Source organism: Mastigoproctus giganteus, chromosome 6, assembly GCF_048544385.1.
Source record: "Mastigoproctus giganteus isolate SK-2022 chromosome 6, ASM4854438v1, whole genome shotgun sequence".
NCBI lineage: Eukaryota > Metazoa > Arthropoda > Arachnida > Uropygi > Thelyphonidae > Mastigoproctus > Mastigoproctus giganteus.
The window spans coordinates 71,153,874-71,172,682 of record NC_143580.1 but is presented as its reverse complement, the minus strand read 5'-3'; the positions used below and the strand labels follow the sequence as shown (position 1 = coordinate 71,172,682).

Here is an 18,809-nt window from a genome sequence, read left to right as displayed (position 1 = left end):
GCATTTTTCGAAGTCGATTTAACCGGACGGTTACGGTTTCTCTTCAATTTGTGATCTGCCGTTCTTTATAGTCGAATGGGGTGCACTTCATGGGCACGTGCCTACTGGTAACGTTCTTTATGTCCTGAATTATGCAGAAAGAAAGGAAATGCTTAACTCTATCTTATTTTAAACTTGCTTCGCTTGTTGCTATTTTGAGGTGGCACCAACAAAAAAATTGAAAATAAATTTAGATGTAACGTAAAGTCTCCTCTCTAGTGCGACGCTGCAGTCCCTTGTTTAAAAATGCTAAAGATGAAATATTTAAGCCGGCCCATTTTTTATTAAGTGTAAGGAGAAAAAAAAGGTCAAAATACAGACTTAATAATGTCAATTCTCAAGAGAAGCGTTCATTAAGAAGGAAAACGTGGATATTTTCTCCCTTCCCTCAAGAAATGCTGAAGATGCTTGTAGATGGGGTGGGGGATGTTTGTAAAGATTTAAAGGTGAAATCTGGGTTTGCCTTTTAGAGTATTTACAAAACAATGCTTCACTGAAAATGTTTTACGTAGTAAAACACTATAAAAGTTTGCATTTTTCTATTTAGCCAGAGCATGCGCATTTAATACATTCATTTCAAATAGAGAAGACATCACAACCTCTGCCGGTCATTTTTGTTGTTAATCCAGGGGCCGTAATAGGCATTGTATAATATATTGTACTGGTATTACAATAGAGTTCTCTTTGTTTTTTTTTTATATGAAAACCCAAAGCATGAGAGGTATTAGAACCGGTAGTACTGTGCGTGGATTGGTTGAGAAGATGCTCATTGACATTAGACTTTAACTTCTGTAGACTGTAATTTTCAGGAAAAAGGTTGTTCCAGAAATGCAAGTTGAATGAATAAACGAGGAAGATGAAAAGTTGGTTCTGTGAGTTTGAAGTTGGACAGTAAATGGATACTGACTGGTTGTGGCACGTCCTCGGACTGGTTTGGAACTGAATTATAGAAGCCAATTTAAAAGAACAGTGTGCATGGAAGTATTTATAGAAAAGGCATGCGGCAGAAACGGAACGCCTACGAGACAGTGGAGATAGGATTCAGATCAGGACTCCGGGCTGGCTAATCCAACTTTTCTACACTCATGTCCTAAATACTCTGTTATGATCCGAGCAGTATGGCATGGCGCGTTGTCTTGCTGGTACAGGTATGGGCCTTCTGCGAATTATTGCCATAATGTTGGAAGTGCATAATTGTTCAGGCTGTCCTGGTATTGCGCAGCATTCATGGTTTTGTCGATAATGACTAATGGACCCAGGCCAAACCATGAAGGCAGCCCCGTACCATGACATTTCCTCTACCAAACATCATTGTTGAGAGGATACAATCAGGAAGGAACTATTCCCCTGGCTTTCGCCACATCCAGGAACGGCCATCAGACTGGTAGAGTGCGAACCTCGACTCGTCTGTCCATAGGACTGTTTTCCACTACGGTCCATGATTCGCGCTCCTTACACCATGTTAATCGGCGTCTAGCATTTCTTGAGGTGACCAATTCTGTTGATGTAATTCTGTGAACGTGTCGTCTTGCATGCCCATTTTTGCAATTCTGTTCGAAGCTCAGTTTGCATATTTATGGCAGATTCTGTGACATGTTGCATGCATAGACCTGTTTCCCCATCCATGGAGGGGTGTCCAGATATTAATGGTAGGGCGGTGTATATCTACTTTATATATATGTACGAGGAATGATCATTTAAACCGCGGATTGGTGCAAGATCTTATCTTTATTGTCATCATTTGAACCTTCTGCGGAGATTTCCTTCTCGAAATACTCTCCCTTGAACTTTACGCAATTTCTCCACTGTCGTACCCACGCATTAAATGCTTCTTGCAAAAGCCATTTTTCGAAAGACTGCGAAGTGTTTCTGCTGTGGCTCTGCGAGAATCGTTGTTTCGATCGCGAAACGCTTGCCTTTCAGAGCTTTCTTCAGACGTGAAACAGGAGGTAATCACAGAGCTAAGTCCCGATGAATAAGTGGGATGTGGTAAACCTCGGCACCCATGGCAGTAATCACCGGCTGCACAATTATTAACCATATGGGGCCTGACATTTTCTTCAGACCAGAAAGTTCGGTCACACCAGAATATTACCATCCTGCCAAGACACTCATTACCATACGCTTCATAAGCCCCGTCTAATACAATAACTAATCACATATCGCTGTTCAATCTGTATGTCCGACATGATATTTGCTTCAAAACGATCGCCAGTGACACGCGGATAAAAAAAAAAAAAAAAAAAAAAAACCTCTTCACGCAACGCTAGCTCGACAAGTATTGGCATGCGCACACAGTCTGCTCAGTAGCAACCAGGGAGAGCGCCTCTAGCGGCAGGTGTGGAAATTTTGCACAGTAAACAAAATCTTGCCCCAGTCCGCGAATTAAACGATCACCCCTCTTTATATATCGAGTGTAACTTTATTTATATAATTAAATAAATAATTTAACACTTGAGCCTTTTTTTTTTTTTTTTCAATCACTTGTAGAAGATAAATTTAAAAATGAAACTTTCCTTTCGAAGAATTCAGTGGAATTTCTTACATCGAAATTCTTTTTTTATATAAAAGAAAGATGAACGTTGTAATTTAAATAATAATCCACACCCTTTCTTTCCCAGTGGAATTTTATATTTTCTTTCCTTGGAAAACGAGGCTATTACGCATGCATGAAAGGAATCATTTGAACAGAATGCATTAAAAAAAACAAATAATAATAAAAGGATTTCTCTGTTAATTATATATAATTAACTGAGCATTAATTACTTCATTTTAGAAAGGTTAAAAGCCGCTCTAAATCAAATACAAAAATAAAAAAAAAATAAACATAGCGAAAGAAAACTTATTCCACTTTAGTATTTATATTATTCGAAAATTTGCATTTTAATCTGAATAACAAAAGTCTTAAAGGTTTTAAGTCTAAGCCAAAATATTCTAGAAAGAATAATAAAAAAAAATATGGCTATTGTAAAGATGTTTAAAAATCGGGAATAAAACGAAAAATTCATTTAAATTTTTTTATTTCAGCCCTCACCAACGCTGACTTATGCGAAGCCCTGTTCGCGTTGAAGGCCATCTTTCAACAATTATGAAATAGAGATAAAAACAGGACCGAACATTGCCCTTTGGAACATCTTTGTTACTCAGTTCACAGGCATTTGCATGACGCGTTTTCCTGTTCCATTATCATGCAAATGCGGGAATCTGTTGTTATGGAAACAAACATGAAACTCCGAAGAACGGAGTTACTTTCTAAATAATGTTACCTAGTCAGGAGCGGGCGTGTCAGTGAGATGTTGGACATATCGACCTTTTAAGGTCGCGGGTACCAAGACGGGAAAGGCTGTAATAAAACGAACTCTGTTTTCTTTTCGTTCTCTGCCTTCCTGTTTGTGAAACTCAATTATTCTATCGTAATTACCTGTACGTTGGAGATGGGTGGCCTTGAGCGACGCACGGTAGACTCACATTGTCTCCTTCTGCTACTCGAACAACGGACTGACTGAAAGTTATCCTCGGCAGAGTCGATGTATGAGGTTCTAAAGAAAATAGAAAAATCCCGGTGTAATTATAACGGATGATGTTTATTTTACTACAATATATATTATCTCACAAAAGTCGATGGATAATTTAATGGACTTCATTTCTTATTGCACTGTGAAGAATTTTGTTGCTGGAGGAGATTGACTAAACAAAATATATGCAATTATGCTTAGATTCAAAGGTTATATTATTGATCTTCTTTATCCAGGACTCCAATAGTTTAAGTTGACATAAATCGTGATTATTTGTCTAGTCAGGAGCATTAGACAACATCTGCTTGAACTGGATACAGCTTTGGACATGGCTTTGACTAAAATAGCTAGCAATCTTATTAGGGAATGAACACTCCTCCATGAATCATTGTGATCTCTGACGTAATTCACAGAACATCCAAGTCGGAATAACAACCCATATTTTGTTAGTTGTGGGAAATTTCTGCAAATATGGTATTGAGGAACTTAAGTATATTTTATGATAGAAATCCTAAACACAAAGAACTTTTTAAATCTTTAATTCTGTGGATAAGGTTGAGAAATTCGAATTTTGCGATATTGGAGTTGAATTCGTGAACGGTGTGATTTTTAAGAGTTATAACCGGAGGAAGGTCTTCTAAAGAACAGAAGGCGAGTGAATGAATGATTGAATAGAAACTTAGTCCATTGTATTTTGAATGAACTGAGAATGGTGTCTTGTTAATACATATGTGCTAACTGGTTTAGAAGGAAGAGATGGAATTGAAAATGCTAATTGAAAATGTCATGCAAAAGAAGCTGAACGTCAGTGATTTGGGGACGAGTGTGTTTATGAGAGAGACATCTCTCAAGATGGGGGAAAGAGTATTTCTTCATACAGTAGATCTTATATTTTTTTTATTTAGTTAATTGCTGTTCAGAATTAAAATAATGTCAGCTGCGAAATAGAAAACCCAATTTCTTTTTTGGTTACAGGTAAAGAAGTATTTTGGATACGTTTCTACCAAGAAGTCATTAAAATCTGTTTTGGATGTCCTCAAAATACTAAGAAATAGACTGCGCATATTAAGAGATAAAAAAAAGGGAATTAAAACACTATTTGATGCTGAGGGAAAATTCGGCATTTGAGCTCCAACAAAAGATACCGCCTATTAATGCGATATAATATAAGAATTATGCATATCCGGGAAGCTGAACGCCAGGTCAAATATGGCACACTGCCAGTTGTTGGCTTAATGCCAATGTCAATCGGCCTATTCCTTCAGGTGTGTAGTCGGACAACCACCAAGCAGTGGTATGATTTCCTTTGCACGTGGAAGGGCGGTATACACAGTTCGCTGTTCCGCTTTTGGAATCTGTATTAGTGCCGTACTCAAGGTTATCATTGATTAATTCAACCATTCTGTTGAATTATCAATGCTAGAGTGATGGTCTTGTAGTTGGTTTTACAGCTAATCTGCATCTTAGGGACCATATTGCACAAACTTAAGTTTTACGTATGTTTAATTCGAGAATGGAGGATAACCTGGACACTATCGTTGTTTGGGAAGATCAGGTTTTGTCAAAAAGCACTGCCATCAGTAAAACTCAAGAAAACAACCAGTTTTCCTTTGTGAAAATGGATAGGATCCATTCTCACAAGGGATACTATCGTTTCCAACTGCTCGTAGGTACGACTTCAGCTGGTGTATTAGGGTACGATGGACTTTTTTTTTTGTACAGGATAATTAGTATTCAGAAACGCATCAATGAATTACTGTTTTCGTTGTTCCCTGGTTGTTTTCGGGCTGCCTTATTATATTCTTAAATGAAGCCATTTGGAGAAACTCAACTTGAAAACGTTGAAGATAATTTTTTTTATTTGAGAAAGTAATGTTATGAAACCTTTTTTATTTTACTGTTTCTGAAAGTGACTGGACACGTCTGTCTCGTCTTTAAATTTGAGTTGCGTCTGAACAGAAAGCCCCAAATTTTTCATTGGTGTCCGTTGTTACTGATTTTCAGACATCTGTATACAGTCAGTGAGGAAAAACAGTTGCACATTTTATCCACAGACAATTCTCTTAAGATCGTCACGAATTACTCAATAATACTTTACCTCCATTCAATTAAATAATGGTTTTAACCTACACAAATTGCGTATTCAAATAATCCAATTTTGAGCTTTTTTCAGATGTGATTTCTAAGGCACTGAAAACGTAAAATTATTCCTGGCTGCATGTATCGGAAGAGTGTAATCTTAATTGAGGAAATTGCGTGCTTAACGAGGTTCCTAGACAATAACTGCAGATATAGTGATTTTTCGCATGCGGAACATTTAACATTAAATTATACGCGAGAAATTTCCCTCGCTTCCATCAGTTGTCTTCTTTGACCCTTTCAGAAATCCTTATTTCCAGAATTTATTCTCAGTAGACTCTGTGGCGACACGTTTCCTTTCTCTTTGGTATACTTAAGGTGTTTTGTATTTAACGTTAAAATAGTGATTTCATTTTGATGCGCGTGTCAATGAATTTTCATTCATTATGGGCACGCCTATTTATAATTCTAACAAGAAATCTCCCGAGGAAATCGTCCATAAGTAATTCTCAGCTATCTAACCAACTTAAAATTTAATGGGGTATTTGATCTGTCGTTCCAAGCATTGTGGAAAAGTAAACTTTTTAACATCATTTCATTGTCAACAGAAACACTTGGACGCAATTCAAGAGAGAGAGAGAGAGACGAAGTTTGCATTTTACCAGAACTTACACTAATCACGCGAATGGGCATGATGCACACGCCACGTTATGAGAACACCGTCATATGCTCCGCTACTGCCAAATTACATTCCACGAAGCACACACACACAATTCACCTTTACTCAAATAGACGAACTTCAGCTCCAAGTGTGCATTCCATCTGTTAGTATTGTTAAGGGTAACGGTACTGTCTGCTACCTCCTTCATTACTTTTCCTTAATTAACTTCTTTCTTGATGGTTGTGTGCGCGCGTAATAGAATTTTCAGCGTTCTTGGACACCCTAGAAACTCCAGAGTTTCGAAGAAAGAACGCTCACCTTTTCCTGCGCTGGTAAACAGTTTTAAGTGGAGTGACTTATTCTGTTTAAAGTTAACAATTATCATCGATGGAATGTTCAAATACTTCTTTTGCATTCGTGAATTGAATTGCATAGTTTTTAGGGATCCTTTGGGGAACCGACTGGCTGAAGGTGAAAAATCTTGTTATAAAGTTGAATTCCGAGTTTTTAATTTAACTCAAGGAAGATATAGGTCAAATATCTTTAGTGATACTTATCTGAGCAGTTTTTACCATCATCTAGTTACGTACGCTTACAATAACGAGGACACACCTAAAAGGAATTTGTCTACAATTAATAACTACATTAAAAAACGTATGACATTTATAAAAGCGTTTCCCTAAATCGGTTTATGATGTAATAAATATGTATATTAGGAACTGTACATACTCTGGGATAATTCTTATTTCAATTTCTTTAAGAAAGTAAAATAAGAATTTATTAAGAAATTTATAGCGGTATTTCAAAATTCCGAATGTAAATTATCTCAGAAATAAACACGTAGACTATATTAATTAACATTGAGGTTCTACTTAGTAATTCAAGAAATAAGACAGCACACGAACCGAAATTTTTCAGTTACGCATCACTATTGATTCAAGAGGGAAATGAGAAAAGTCTGAAGTTTGCGATGATAAAACATTGTTTAACTTAAACCGTAATAAAAAAATAAGACATGGGATGACAACAGAAATAGTAAACAGACAGTTGGTTGTAGTAAATCATTAATTATTAAAAATTAAGAAAGAAGAAGATGGTTGTTGTTTTGTTAACATTTTTCGTTTATTAGGAAAACTACGCTGGAGGCTCATCCTTCGTTCCTGAGCAACAGGAAGTACGGATCTTTGCTTCCGAAGAAAAGTAGGTAAGTTGACTTTGCCTTTTGTATTTCAAGTGACTTTCAGAATGTTATAACCAAACTTCTGATCATCAAAGCGCTCTCAGTAATGATTAGAAATTCGTCACTGAAGGATAAACCTAAATGGAGTGGTTAGAATATAAAAAGGCACCTGGACGAAGCCAAATCAAAAGAAATAAATTACAAAACTCATTGTATTTATGCGCTTAAAGTATGCAGTGATTTGCAAACATTAATCGAACTTTAATATCATTCTGTGAAATAATTACATCGTCCAGCAACTATCTTTTGAATTTTATTATTGAAACACTCTTAATCACATTGAAGACACTAAATGGTTAGAACAAGTTAAGAGAACTTTCTCTGTTAATGTAACTTTAAGGCTGTGCACTATAATTTGGATTTGAACCATTACTCTTTTCAAAATACGAAATCTCTTATTAATATTTTGTACTTCCTTTTTTCTCAAACAAACAATGGAGATAAAAAAAACTGTTTTCAAAAATCTGTACCATTCACATAGTTCGTTGTTTAACGTTGAAAAAATAATTCGATGCGCGCAGAGAGCATTATAAAATCGTGCACGCTATTTGTGATATGACACAACTGGCCTGTCTCCCAGAATCACTATTTCAGTACCACTGCTGATTGCTTGCGGTCTCTCTCTGTTTGCGTCTCTTATTATCATACTCATTCAAAGTTCAAACGAAACAGGTGCGCAGCATTTAGACTTCCATCATTTATTTGCTATTATCGACTGTTTGCCAATTCTTGTGGGATAAATTATCGTAATGCATTATCCTGAAAGAAAATTAATCTTTTCCACCAGAAGAAAGTTTTCTCCTTAGAAATATACTTATTGGAGAAGAACATCATTTATAAAGCATTATACGTTCTTCTTTAAATATTTAAGATTCCTAATTATGGTAAAGTCGTTTAGTTATGGGAAAGTTCACGATTCGCTTTCTTTAAGCAAGTTTCTCCGTTCTGGTAAAGACTAATACTGCAATTGATATTCCACTCGCACAGTTCTCTTGTCAGAAACTTCGAAGATGACGTACGTGTTTCCTGTTTTGTCCTGAAACCACTAAGTTTCAGGACGAGAAGTAAGTTCTCTTTCTAAACGACATTAAGATAAGACCTGACCCATATTTCTCTTATCTGTTTTAGTTTCCTCTTGGCCATTCCTGCAGTTGTTTTAACACATGGTAACTTATCATCAACTGTTTACTTCTCGGTCCAAGTACTTCTTAAATAAGATGTAATTACTGGTGGTGACTTCGCCCATTAACTTTTAAATGCCTTAATTTATCGAATATTTGAATAAAATCAAAAGGAAGCTAATGGTCCGCTTCCAGGGTATGCTTTGGTCTAAATGGATTTGCCACTTACACCCGTTTGTAAAAGAGCAGATTCGATTCACGAGATTTTCCCACTAGTATTTCCATTACACAATGTAACAGATATAATATAATGATTCCTCGTAGCCTGATGTACCGTGGCTCGCATCTGAACACAAAACTAGTTCTTCAGTATTGTCCAAAAGCGTTTAAAAACAATCTAACGAATTGAAATAACAAATAGCCCTACATATAGGGAAATCCTTCTACTCACCGTTAACCACAATTCTTCCTGATGTGGAACTAAGGACAGTTTCTCCTGTCAGGCGGTGGCGCGTTTGGCATCGAAAAGTGTTTTTACTCAGCTTGTCGTTTGCCTCGTGAACTAGGAGTTCCCCTGAACGTAGCATTGTGTAAACTCCGTGACCTACAATTATAGATACATAGACACACACAAAAAGTTGTCATTACAAAATGTTCTGTAAACTTTTCTTATTTGCCAGTAAAAGTTATTCCTAAGCTGTATAGCCATTAAGGGTTGGGATTTACACTGAGTGGTTACTTTATTAAGTACATCTATCCTTTTCAAGAAATTTAAATCTCCTTCCGTAAAAGGAGATTCAAAGGATAAAAGAGAATCTTCTACTTTATGGTTACAGTCGGTTCAGAAATACCAAACTGAGCAGTGGAGGATTGGAGTATCTTGCCTGGTCTGACAAATCCTGGTTTCTGATGTTTTTCACTGATAGACGGAACAGAATATAGCGAAATAGCATCGCACGAGTCCAAAGACCCATCCTACCAAGTGCCAACAGTTTAGGCTGGTGGTGGCTGGGGCAGTGTAATGGTATGAGGAATGTTTTCGTGGTGCAGATTGGGCCCCGTATTAGTAGAGCAACATTTAGATGACATAGGGTTATCTGGAATTGTTTCAGACTAGGTGCATCCTTTTGTGGCTACAATGTGTCCATATGCGAATGAGTTCTTCCAATGTCACAAGGCCACATTCGTATAGAAATTATCCCAGAAACATGAGATTGAATTCAGCCTACTGAGGTAGCCTCCGCAGTCATCAGATTATTTGCAATACCCATAGGAAGTAATTGAGTCGACATCGGCCAGTATCACTGTAGTACTGTCAGCTTTCATTACTTATTTGAGTCCATGTCAGGACAAATCCAGGTGGGGGCTGAAGGAGATCTCGCTATTGAGCAGGCGTACTTAATAAAGTGACACTCAGTTCATAGTGCTGCAATATTTTTACATTGTAATTACTCAAAAAAAAATGAAGTTAATACATATATCCTTTATCTATATTAAGACCGGATGAAAATCGAACAATCGCAACAATATACTGGCAACATTTAGGTGGTAGATGATTAATGAATCGAAATAACTTAAAATTAATAATATTATGAGTGAAAATGGGGGTTGAGATTTTAAATAATCATTTACAAGAACATAAGCTGCATCCATGAAGCAACTGCGACTTCAATAAACAGATTAAGCTTCTATAAATTGCAGTCACATCTGCAATTTATAGAAGCTTAAAGGGAATTACATGGCCATCGTTTAAATGAGAACTCGTAAAATGCGAATAATTTCAAGCAAAAGAGTGCTAGAGACATTAAATTCACAAGTAACATTCTTTAAAGTCTGTCAAAAATCTATAAAAGTGCGAACACTCATTTATTACATACGAGCATGTGTTCATGGTGGAGCATACTTCAAAATAGTCCTTTGAAGCTACTTAACGTGACTTTTGATTTTTTTGTAGACAATTTCGATGTCGGAAGACACTATGAAATATTGCGATTTTAATTAACGTTAAAGAATAAAAAGGCTACTTATATTCTAGCACTCGTTTACTCTAAGTTATTTGCATTTTAACGAGTTCTCGTTTAAAACGAATACATAGCGAAAATTATTACTGACTGAATAAGGACTCCATTTTCATAGGGAGATGAAAATGTTAATTTATGTAGGGATGCTATTAGTAATAGTATTAATCTGCTAAATAGGAGAGTAGAGATAGGAAAACTTGGCACTGAAGCATTTCTGTATATATCATATTATTCATTATGATTAGCCTGCTATACGTATGACGACCTCTAAGAGCAATTCTGATGGCCTTCTGAACCTTTGTGGAGTAACATAAAGGTTATACTGCCAATTCACTTATTTGTTGTTTTAAAAAAAACGATACGCTGAATCGCCTGAACTTTAGTATCAAAGACAAGAGACCAGGAAAACTGACAGAAGGGAATCTTCATGTTTTATAAGTGACCTCAAACTGCCTGCCCAATTCGGGTCTTGCTTCTAAAGATGAGCTGTGGGGGCTCAGACATCCTTCTTACAGTCCAGATTTGTCATAACTTTAATGTTTTAAGTTGCTAAAAAAAAGATTTAACAGGATATCATTTCAATACGAAGCTTAGGTGAAAACGGACGCTGAAAAACGACTCCGTCAAGAGCCTAAAGAACAATTTGAAGAAGAAATATAGTAATTAATGAAGCAAAGACGGATTGCTTTAAAATTTTCCGAAAATATAAATTTTTAAAATCCTTAAAGGTATTTTAATTGATGAATAATCCTCATAATGAATTCATACAGAGAACTTCGAAATTCCCCTTCTTGAGGTAAATATAGTAATTGATAAAACCACATGAATAGAATGTAGAAGTGGACACAGGTCTCCTTTGAACAGGTAAGAGCTTCAAAATAAAGACACATCTGGACATTTTATCAATTAAATTCTGTGCTATGAAAATAACATTGTCCCTTAAAAGATTACCAAGGATAAAAATGAATTCTTAACTTCTTTTACACAGAGTCATCTGCTATTCTACGATATGCAAGGAACTTCGACCATTTCCATAAAAGTGGAAGAGACGTCAATCACTCTTTGAAGATTTCTCTTTCAAAGTGGAAAAGGGCCATTATAACACATACCTTAACATAACCACTATAAATTATTGCTCAATAATAAAAAGTAGTTATTTGTTACTGCCAGATTTTGCAACTAATACATCCACATTCTGTTGAAATGGCAAAGCAATAACAGTTAGAATTGCGGGAGATATTCTGACGGTTGTTCGTCAGACTTTTTAATTATTCCGAGTTCCTTAAACGAAGGGACTCAGAGAGCATCTATCTTTGCTCCCGTCGCCATTAGAGGTCATCATACCCTGACGTAACTGACAAATAATAATCGCAGGCACTTACCATTAACGTCAGAACCTCTCACTACCACCCCATCATTCCGGATCCACGAGTCGACGGTGATGTATTCCCGGACGAAGGATGGGAGGTGACAGCGAAGGACTCCCGTACTTTTACGGATGACGTAGTCGTCGTACACTTGAGCGATATATTTCTGATGGACCACTGAAAGCAGAGAAGGATAAAAATCGTTAATTTACCGTGCTTGTTCTTATGGCTGTGTCAGTTTAATATGTGCGACTGATGGCCGTAACAAATTAGTAGCTACTGGGAAGGATTGCTAAAAGGAACGACACCTGGTGGAGTCATCAGGTCCATCGATATTTTATATTATGAAATATTGACCAAACTTTCATTAATCTCTGAAACTTTTGCCCCAAACACACATAAATAAAAGTGTTAGCGACTCTCTTAAACTATCTTACTGCAGTAGTCGACTAGGACTTAACCACTACATCGCAGTAAGCCAAAATAATTAGCTGTTAAAGGTGGAGTGCTTGATATATTCGGAAATGAATTGCTAAGTACCGATTAAAAGGAAGTCCAGATTCAAATTGGGCACAGAGTTTTGGTGAACATAAAGATTATCGTGATGTGCATCGCAAATTTCTATTTTTTGTTGTTTTCGTTAGAAAATGTCGTTAATATAAATGACTTAGGAAGCATTAGCTTTGTAAACGTCAACCCAAATTTTGTTTTAATTATAGAGGATTCACCATTTTTGATCTCTTGTTACAAAGTGACGTTTTATTATTATCAATAACGCATAACGAAATCAGAAATTTTATAAAAGAAACGCTGTTAGCTAACCGCGTGAAGATTTAAAGGCGTTTGGAAAGTATGAGGAAACTCAATTTAGAGGAAACTTCAAAATTAACAACAGGAAAACAGAGATGGTGATGAATGGAAGAGATTATAGACCGTAGCGAACAGCGATGTGCAGATGCTTGAGTTAAAAGGAAAGCAGATGTTAATTTTGTGTTGGAAACCATAAGTTAATCTTGGGTTGGACAACTGGAAACAAAGGGAAGTCTTACGCCTTTTAAAGCAGTTTTTTAATTCCTTGGATCACATTAAAGTGAAGTTCACTAGCCAGATGGTTCCCACTCTTCTATAAGTAATAATTTCTCTTAAATAATAATTCATTTTAAATGATTGCTAATGTCGTCGTTTATAGGTCGTTGGAGTTAACTAAGTTTGTTACTGGTGAAATCTTAATTTTATATTTAAAACTTTTAAAATGGTGAGCGATAACTTCTTGGAGAAATGCAATAATAATGATTATAACGTTAATTATTTTTTATAAATATATAAAGTTTAAGTTTTGAAGAAATGGACAAATGATGAAGCCGAACCATGAATCTGAACACGCACCATTTTTATTTCAGTGAACTTTAACATCACCACTCCTTCATTCCCCACGCTTTATCCCCTTTCATCAGCAAAAGGCAGATTGTCCCTTTTTGCACAGCGTCTAAAGATATTTTTCCTGCTATTAAAGGGAAGATGGCATTTAAAACAATGGCTACCGCGCCAGACAGTGCGCGGCTAATTTGTATGGGTTCTCTACTATTTTTCGCAAGCAGAAAATCCAAGCGAGGAAGAAGAAGCTATATTCTAATTAGAAAACAAGGACAATATATGCGATTTAATTGGAAGGGGGTGTATCCACCCCTGAGTTAATCCCTCACGATTTCGTGTTTCTTGACTTCTTTTAGTAATTAGCTACCCAAACACAAGAAACACGCACAGGCACTTCGTGTTCCATTGCTCAGAAGGGGGATTACAGCATAATGTACTGGACGAGACAGAAGTGGGCCCCATTTTTCAAATTAAGGAACAAAGTTAAGAAGAGAGCTAATTAGAGAAGTTATTTTTTATGTGCAGGTATCGATCAAAGTATTAAGCGCGTTTTCTCTATTGAATTGAAAAACATTCCATATTTCATTAGGCGTAGTGCTGGGCAGGGGCATGCCAGGAGGTGACTAAAGAAAAGATCAATAGTTTTAAGATGGATTACATCAATAAGGCTACGCACGTTATTATGAAAACGTAATGACTTTTAAGATTTTAAAGCATCGTTAGGCTTAGCAATTTTCTCTTTTAATTAGCGAGAATTGACTTGGATTATCTGGAATAAGTTCCGAGTTGGATAAGACTACGAGCCATTCTTATGTGTGTGTGGCTATAATTTGTTTATCTGTAATTTGTGTTTGTTCTGTGGTCTATTTTCAAGAGGAAACAATCGAAGTTTCCTGGTCAACGGAGGAATCCTGCAACTCTTGTCACGTGATTATGATCGTCGGTCTCAGGGGAGGGTTGCATGTTTCTTTTCTGGAAGAAAAAGCATGCACCCTCCCCTGAGAGTTGCATGGGTTTTTTCCTTCCTCTTTTTACATAAGATCGACTTTTAAAATGTAACTCAAAGTGGCAACTGTATTGCACAAAGTTGAACAAGGTTTCATTAATGATTCCAAATATTATGGCAGGCCTATACGAGAGACAAGATTGTATATTATTAAGGATAATCTCTTAATTATATTATATACAGACACGGATCTTCTCCATATATCGATACGCATGCACAGACACATAAGATTTATTCCAGCGATAACAATTGGACAACTAGAACAGAGCACCACAATAATTAGACTATCGGAAAATTCTTGACAGCTGCGCATTTCCGTGCGAGGTCTAAATTAAACATTTAAGATGGATTGCTCCCATTAAACGGACAAATTGCAGTGAATGAGAGTATTCTTATTCAAATGGTTGATTTCGCAGGTTGCTTGTACTCAGAAAAGTTTTATACACCAGGGAATGTTTGGATATTGATAAACAGCGCGGCTGATGGGTCCACGGGGATATTCGGCAGAGTTTATTACTCCAAAAACGAAGAATACATTTGAAGTGCCCTTCTTTAAAATGCCCTTGAAGAATTCTACAGTTTCTTCAAGAATAATTTTTAATTTTTCTTCGTACTTTAATTTAGTTTGAATTTACCTTAGGGATGATTACCATTTTCTTTCCATCTGACAATTTTTCTCGTTCATTTACCTTGCCTTCATCTAGGAGAGAGAGAAAAGACTTCTTTGAAGCTAATTATTTGCTTTTAATGTTCGGCTGACTGTTAGCATTAGCTGCATTAATTTTAAAATGTCCAAAGAATCCCTGAGGATCGTTTCTGGGTTTATTGTTAGTGACGTGACCGTAATCCTCCCATAGGCTCTCTTCTGAATTTTAGAATGTCAAAGAATGTTCGCAAGCAATGGAAAAATCTTGATCCATTACACATTTTTCATTCTCATTATTTATTATAAAAATATGGTTTAGGAAATACAATACAGTACCTCGTGATGAATTCGTTAACTGTTAATAGTAATAATAAAAAATGTCTTTTCTGCATCTATTATTCAGAACAATAACTAAGGTAGAAACCGTAAACTGTATATTGAACATCTACATCGCGTATCAAAGGGATTAAGCCTACATCATCAATACCCATGAGGAAACCATCTGATCTGATCTGATATAACTCTTTAGGAAAGTTCTTTTTGGGTACTGTTGGAAATTTTTTTATTTAACAGACTTAATGCGATTCATTCAATATATTTCATTATATTCTGTTTTGTATAAGTTTCTTTGAAAACTATCAGCTCTTATTTCCTGGAGATTAAATGTCATTAAATTATAAGCAGTTGGTTAAGTAATTGTTCTAATAGCATCGAAGAAAGATAATTATTATTAAATAAATAATTATATAGCGTTCGTTTGAGTTAATTATATTTACAAGCATGAACTCGCTTTTAATTACAAACATTCATCAAACTCTTCCCTCTTGATTACAAAAAGGAGTCCCAGGGGGTTAAAGCTGGAAGCACGGATTTTATCATCCTCCCCCGGAGGAATAATGTATTAAAAAGCCTCGCAATTATTCTTAATTACCATTGTTTGTTAATGGAAAATCAAGTTGTTTAGGAATTCTTTTAACTAATAGGATGTATTTCTAGATTGTAGACACTTCAAAAAAATGTATTGAATTCTAATTTCCAAAAGGTTTTTAGAATAGTAATTACTTTATTTTAAATTTAAAATATTAATGCTTGTTTTAGAAGTTCCATTAAACAAATCGTCAGACTTGGTTTCGAGTTGCTGAGTTTTTCAGGCGATGCTGTTTAACTCAGTTTGAAAGAGATTTAACTCAGTCTCAGAAGGGGTGTGGCTTCTTCCGCACGTTATTCAATATATTCATCGGTCCAACTTTCTTTTAGCTTCATTTAATCCAGCTTTATCTATTTAAATAAGTCTTAAGTGTTCCATATGGCTTCAAGGAAAACCGTAGGTTCAGTGAATCAAATTCTTCTTGATCAGTGGTGTATTAAGCTTGGCTTACACAGGCTCAACCTCGAACAGGTGAATGATTTTTATCTTTCTTTTGACTGTAATGTAATGTTAAACCGCCTAAATATAGTCACATGCTTAAAAAAATTCCATTCCAACGAAAACCTGGCATCTACAGTCTTGGGCGATTTATGCGTGTGATCGCTCTTGTGATGACATCACGTGTACGTACGTTTTTATCCATATAATAAAGACAGACGCACCACACTTAAATATAGAATTATAAGGTTGTTATGATCGTGTACTGTGTATTATTATAAAAAATTACGCTCACGTTGGGGAAAGAAACAACTGGGGCCTTTTTATTTATTCATGCTCTAAAAGTGAAATAACTGGGGTCAGATTTATTGCTTAGTTGGGTATTTAAATTTATTGCTTAGGGTTTTAGTATTGCAATCATGTAGGACGTGCGAAGGGAGGGAATAATTTAACTTCTTGCGAAAGCTGGATTGCACTGAAGTTGGTAAATGCAAAAAAAGGGAGGATGTGCTTGTTTTTTTATTGATACTCTACTATAAATTGTAGATGTATTAGATGCCCAATTCTAAGTCAGTATATAGGAAACATTTCTGTATCGCTTGGATTACTAAAACAATTGTCTGTTAATATATTGGACAAGTATTGGAAAATAAATAATTTTAAAGCGTTTATTGAGGTTATCAGGGTAGAATAATACTTTTTACTCCCATTTATTTCGATTTATGACTTGACTGCAATTTCAGCACACCCAAGTAAGGCAGGCCTCTGAATCTCTCTGCTTATGATCGTCGTTTGCAATATATGATTATAGAAGAAGAACTTATATTTGGATTTAAAGGAAAAGTGAATAAAAATAAAATTTTTGGAATTAAGAAAATGCTTATTATTGATATTTATTTCCACGTGGTACAAGGAAACCCTAGGAATTTGCTGCACCAGCCAAGAAAATTAAGATAAACTGCGTACTTGATTTCCTCCTCACGTAGGTATCTATTTAATCAGCTGACCTTTTAAATTCCTGAAGCCATTGATCTCAAACACCCATGGAGGCATCTTATTCCAGTAATTAATATCGTTTCGGTTTTAGGAAATATGTACCTAATTTCGCAATGAAAAGTATTTTAATGCTGTCGCTGTAGATTTTCGTGTATGTGACCAAATCAATCCAGGAGCTTTATTCAATTTCATGTGTTTTAATAAAACAAACTTTAACTTCACAGTGAATTCCTGTAGTATTGCATCACTTCAAACAACAACGCCAAATGGTTAGTCGATCTCAGAACACCCAATTTACAGACAATATACACGGAGCAATATGGCTTTAGTCGCTGATGCGCCTAAAATCCTACTACAACAACGTGTACACCTCCAGTTGAAATCTTCGCCAGCATTTGATAATTTAGGAATGCAGAAAACGAAAAGAGCGTTATATTCAATTGCCCCAGGGGAATGCCCCAGTAGTTACGAATGTGGAAAATTCACACTAAGTTAGTTAGTCTCGGGAAATGATAGCACGTTCTCCAGGTCCGAGGAACTCTGGTATTACGTCCAGCAAAATAAAAGCAGCCATTGCATGCACGCAGTTCACAGATAGACGATTCATGGCCTCAGCTGCTTTTGCTCAGAAATAAACAGAAGACACAAATCTTTTACCATATCCTTTAAACCCGGTATGTTCCAGGCAACGATTTTTCCTGTAAACCAATACATCTTGTCAATTGGCTGGCTGAGAAAAATAATTCTCTGCACTGACTATTTTGTTACAACTCTTTCCTTGAAACGAGATTTACTTACTATTTGACTTCCTACTAATAAGAAACTCTTCCGCAATCTGTATTATTTTCGTTATAGGACAATATTCGGTAAAACACTTTGTCGTATAGGGATTTCATTGTATTGTGAATCATAAAAGAAAATAATTTTTATTTCTCAATTCAGGTTGAAATAAATATCGTATACAATATCTTATAAATATCTTAAACAATTTCCTTATACAGTACTCTAGAAGAGAGAGAGAGATAAGAGGAGAAAAAGACAGATTTACGGAATCAAAAAATCACCGCTGTTTGAAATACGCCAGTTTCAATTTTAACATCGCAGGGAGGGCTACTCCTCTGCATTACATCACGTACCGGCAGCAAAAGGAGCATTACAGGGGCTAGCGTTGTTGAGCAAGAAAAGACAGAGGGCTGTCTGCCTCTTCAAATGACAAAATCAGTAAATCGCTGCTTCTTTCTTCAAGATTGCAACTCTTCGAAACGCCCGAGCGAACAAGAAAAGCAAAAATTTAATTATATATCAACCTGCAATCTTTTTCTGAGGAGATGTTCCACGTGAATCTCAGCGTTGTCATTTCGAAAAGTTTTGTTTGTAA

General features: G+C 36.0%; 1 protein-coding gene across 3 annotated transcripts in view; it reads right to left on the bottom strand.

Moving 5' to 3' along the window:
- LOC150084401 (cell adhesion molecule Dscam1-like) overlaps window positions 1-18,809 on the bottom strand; it is a 305,476-nt gene that overhangs the window by 166,442 nt on the left and 120,225 nt on the right. For all 3 annotated transcript variants that reach the window (XM_090376034.1, XM_090376036.1, XM_090376035.1), the window contains exons 3-5: window positions 12,059-12,220; window positions 9,107-9,259; window positions 3,461-3,578 (exon numbers count right to left, since the gene is read on the bottom strand). In XM_090376034.1, coding sequence (XP_090232160.1) covers window positions 3,461-3,578; window positions 9,107-9,259; window positions 12,059-12,220 — 433 coding nt within the window. The remainder of the gene's footprint in view (window positions 1-3,460; window positions 3,579-9,106; window positions 9,260-12,058; window positions 12,221-18,809) is intronic.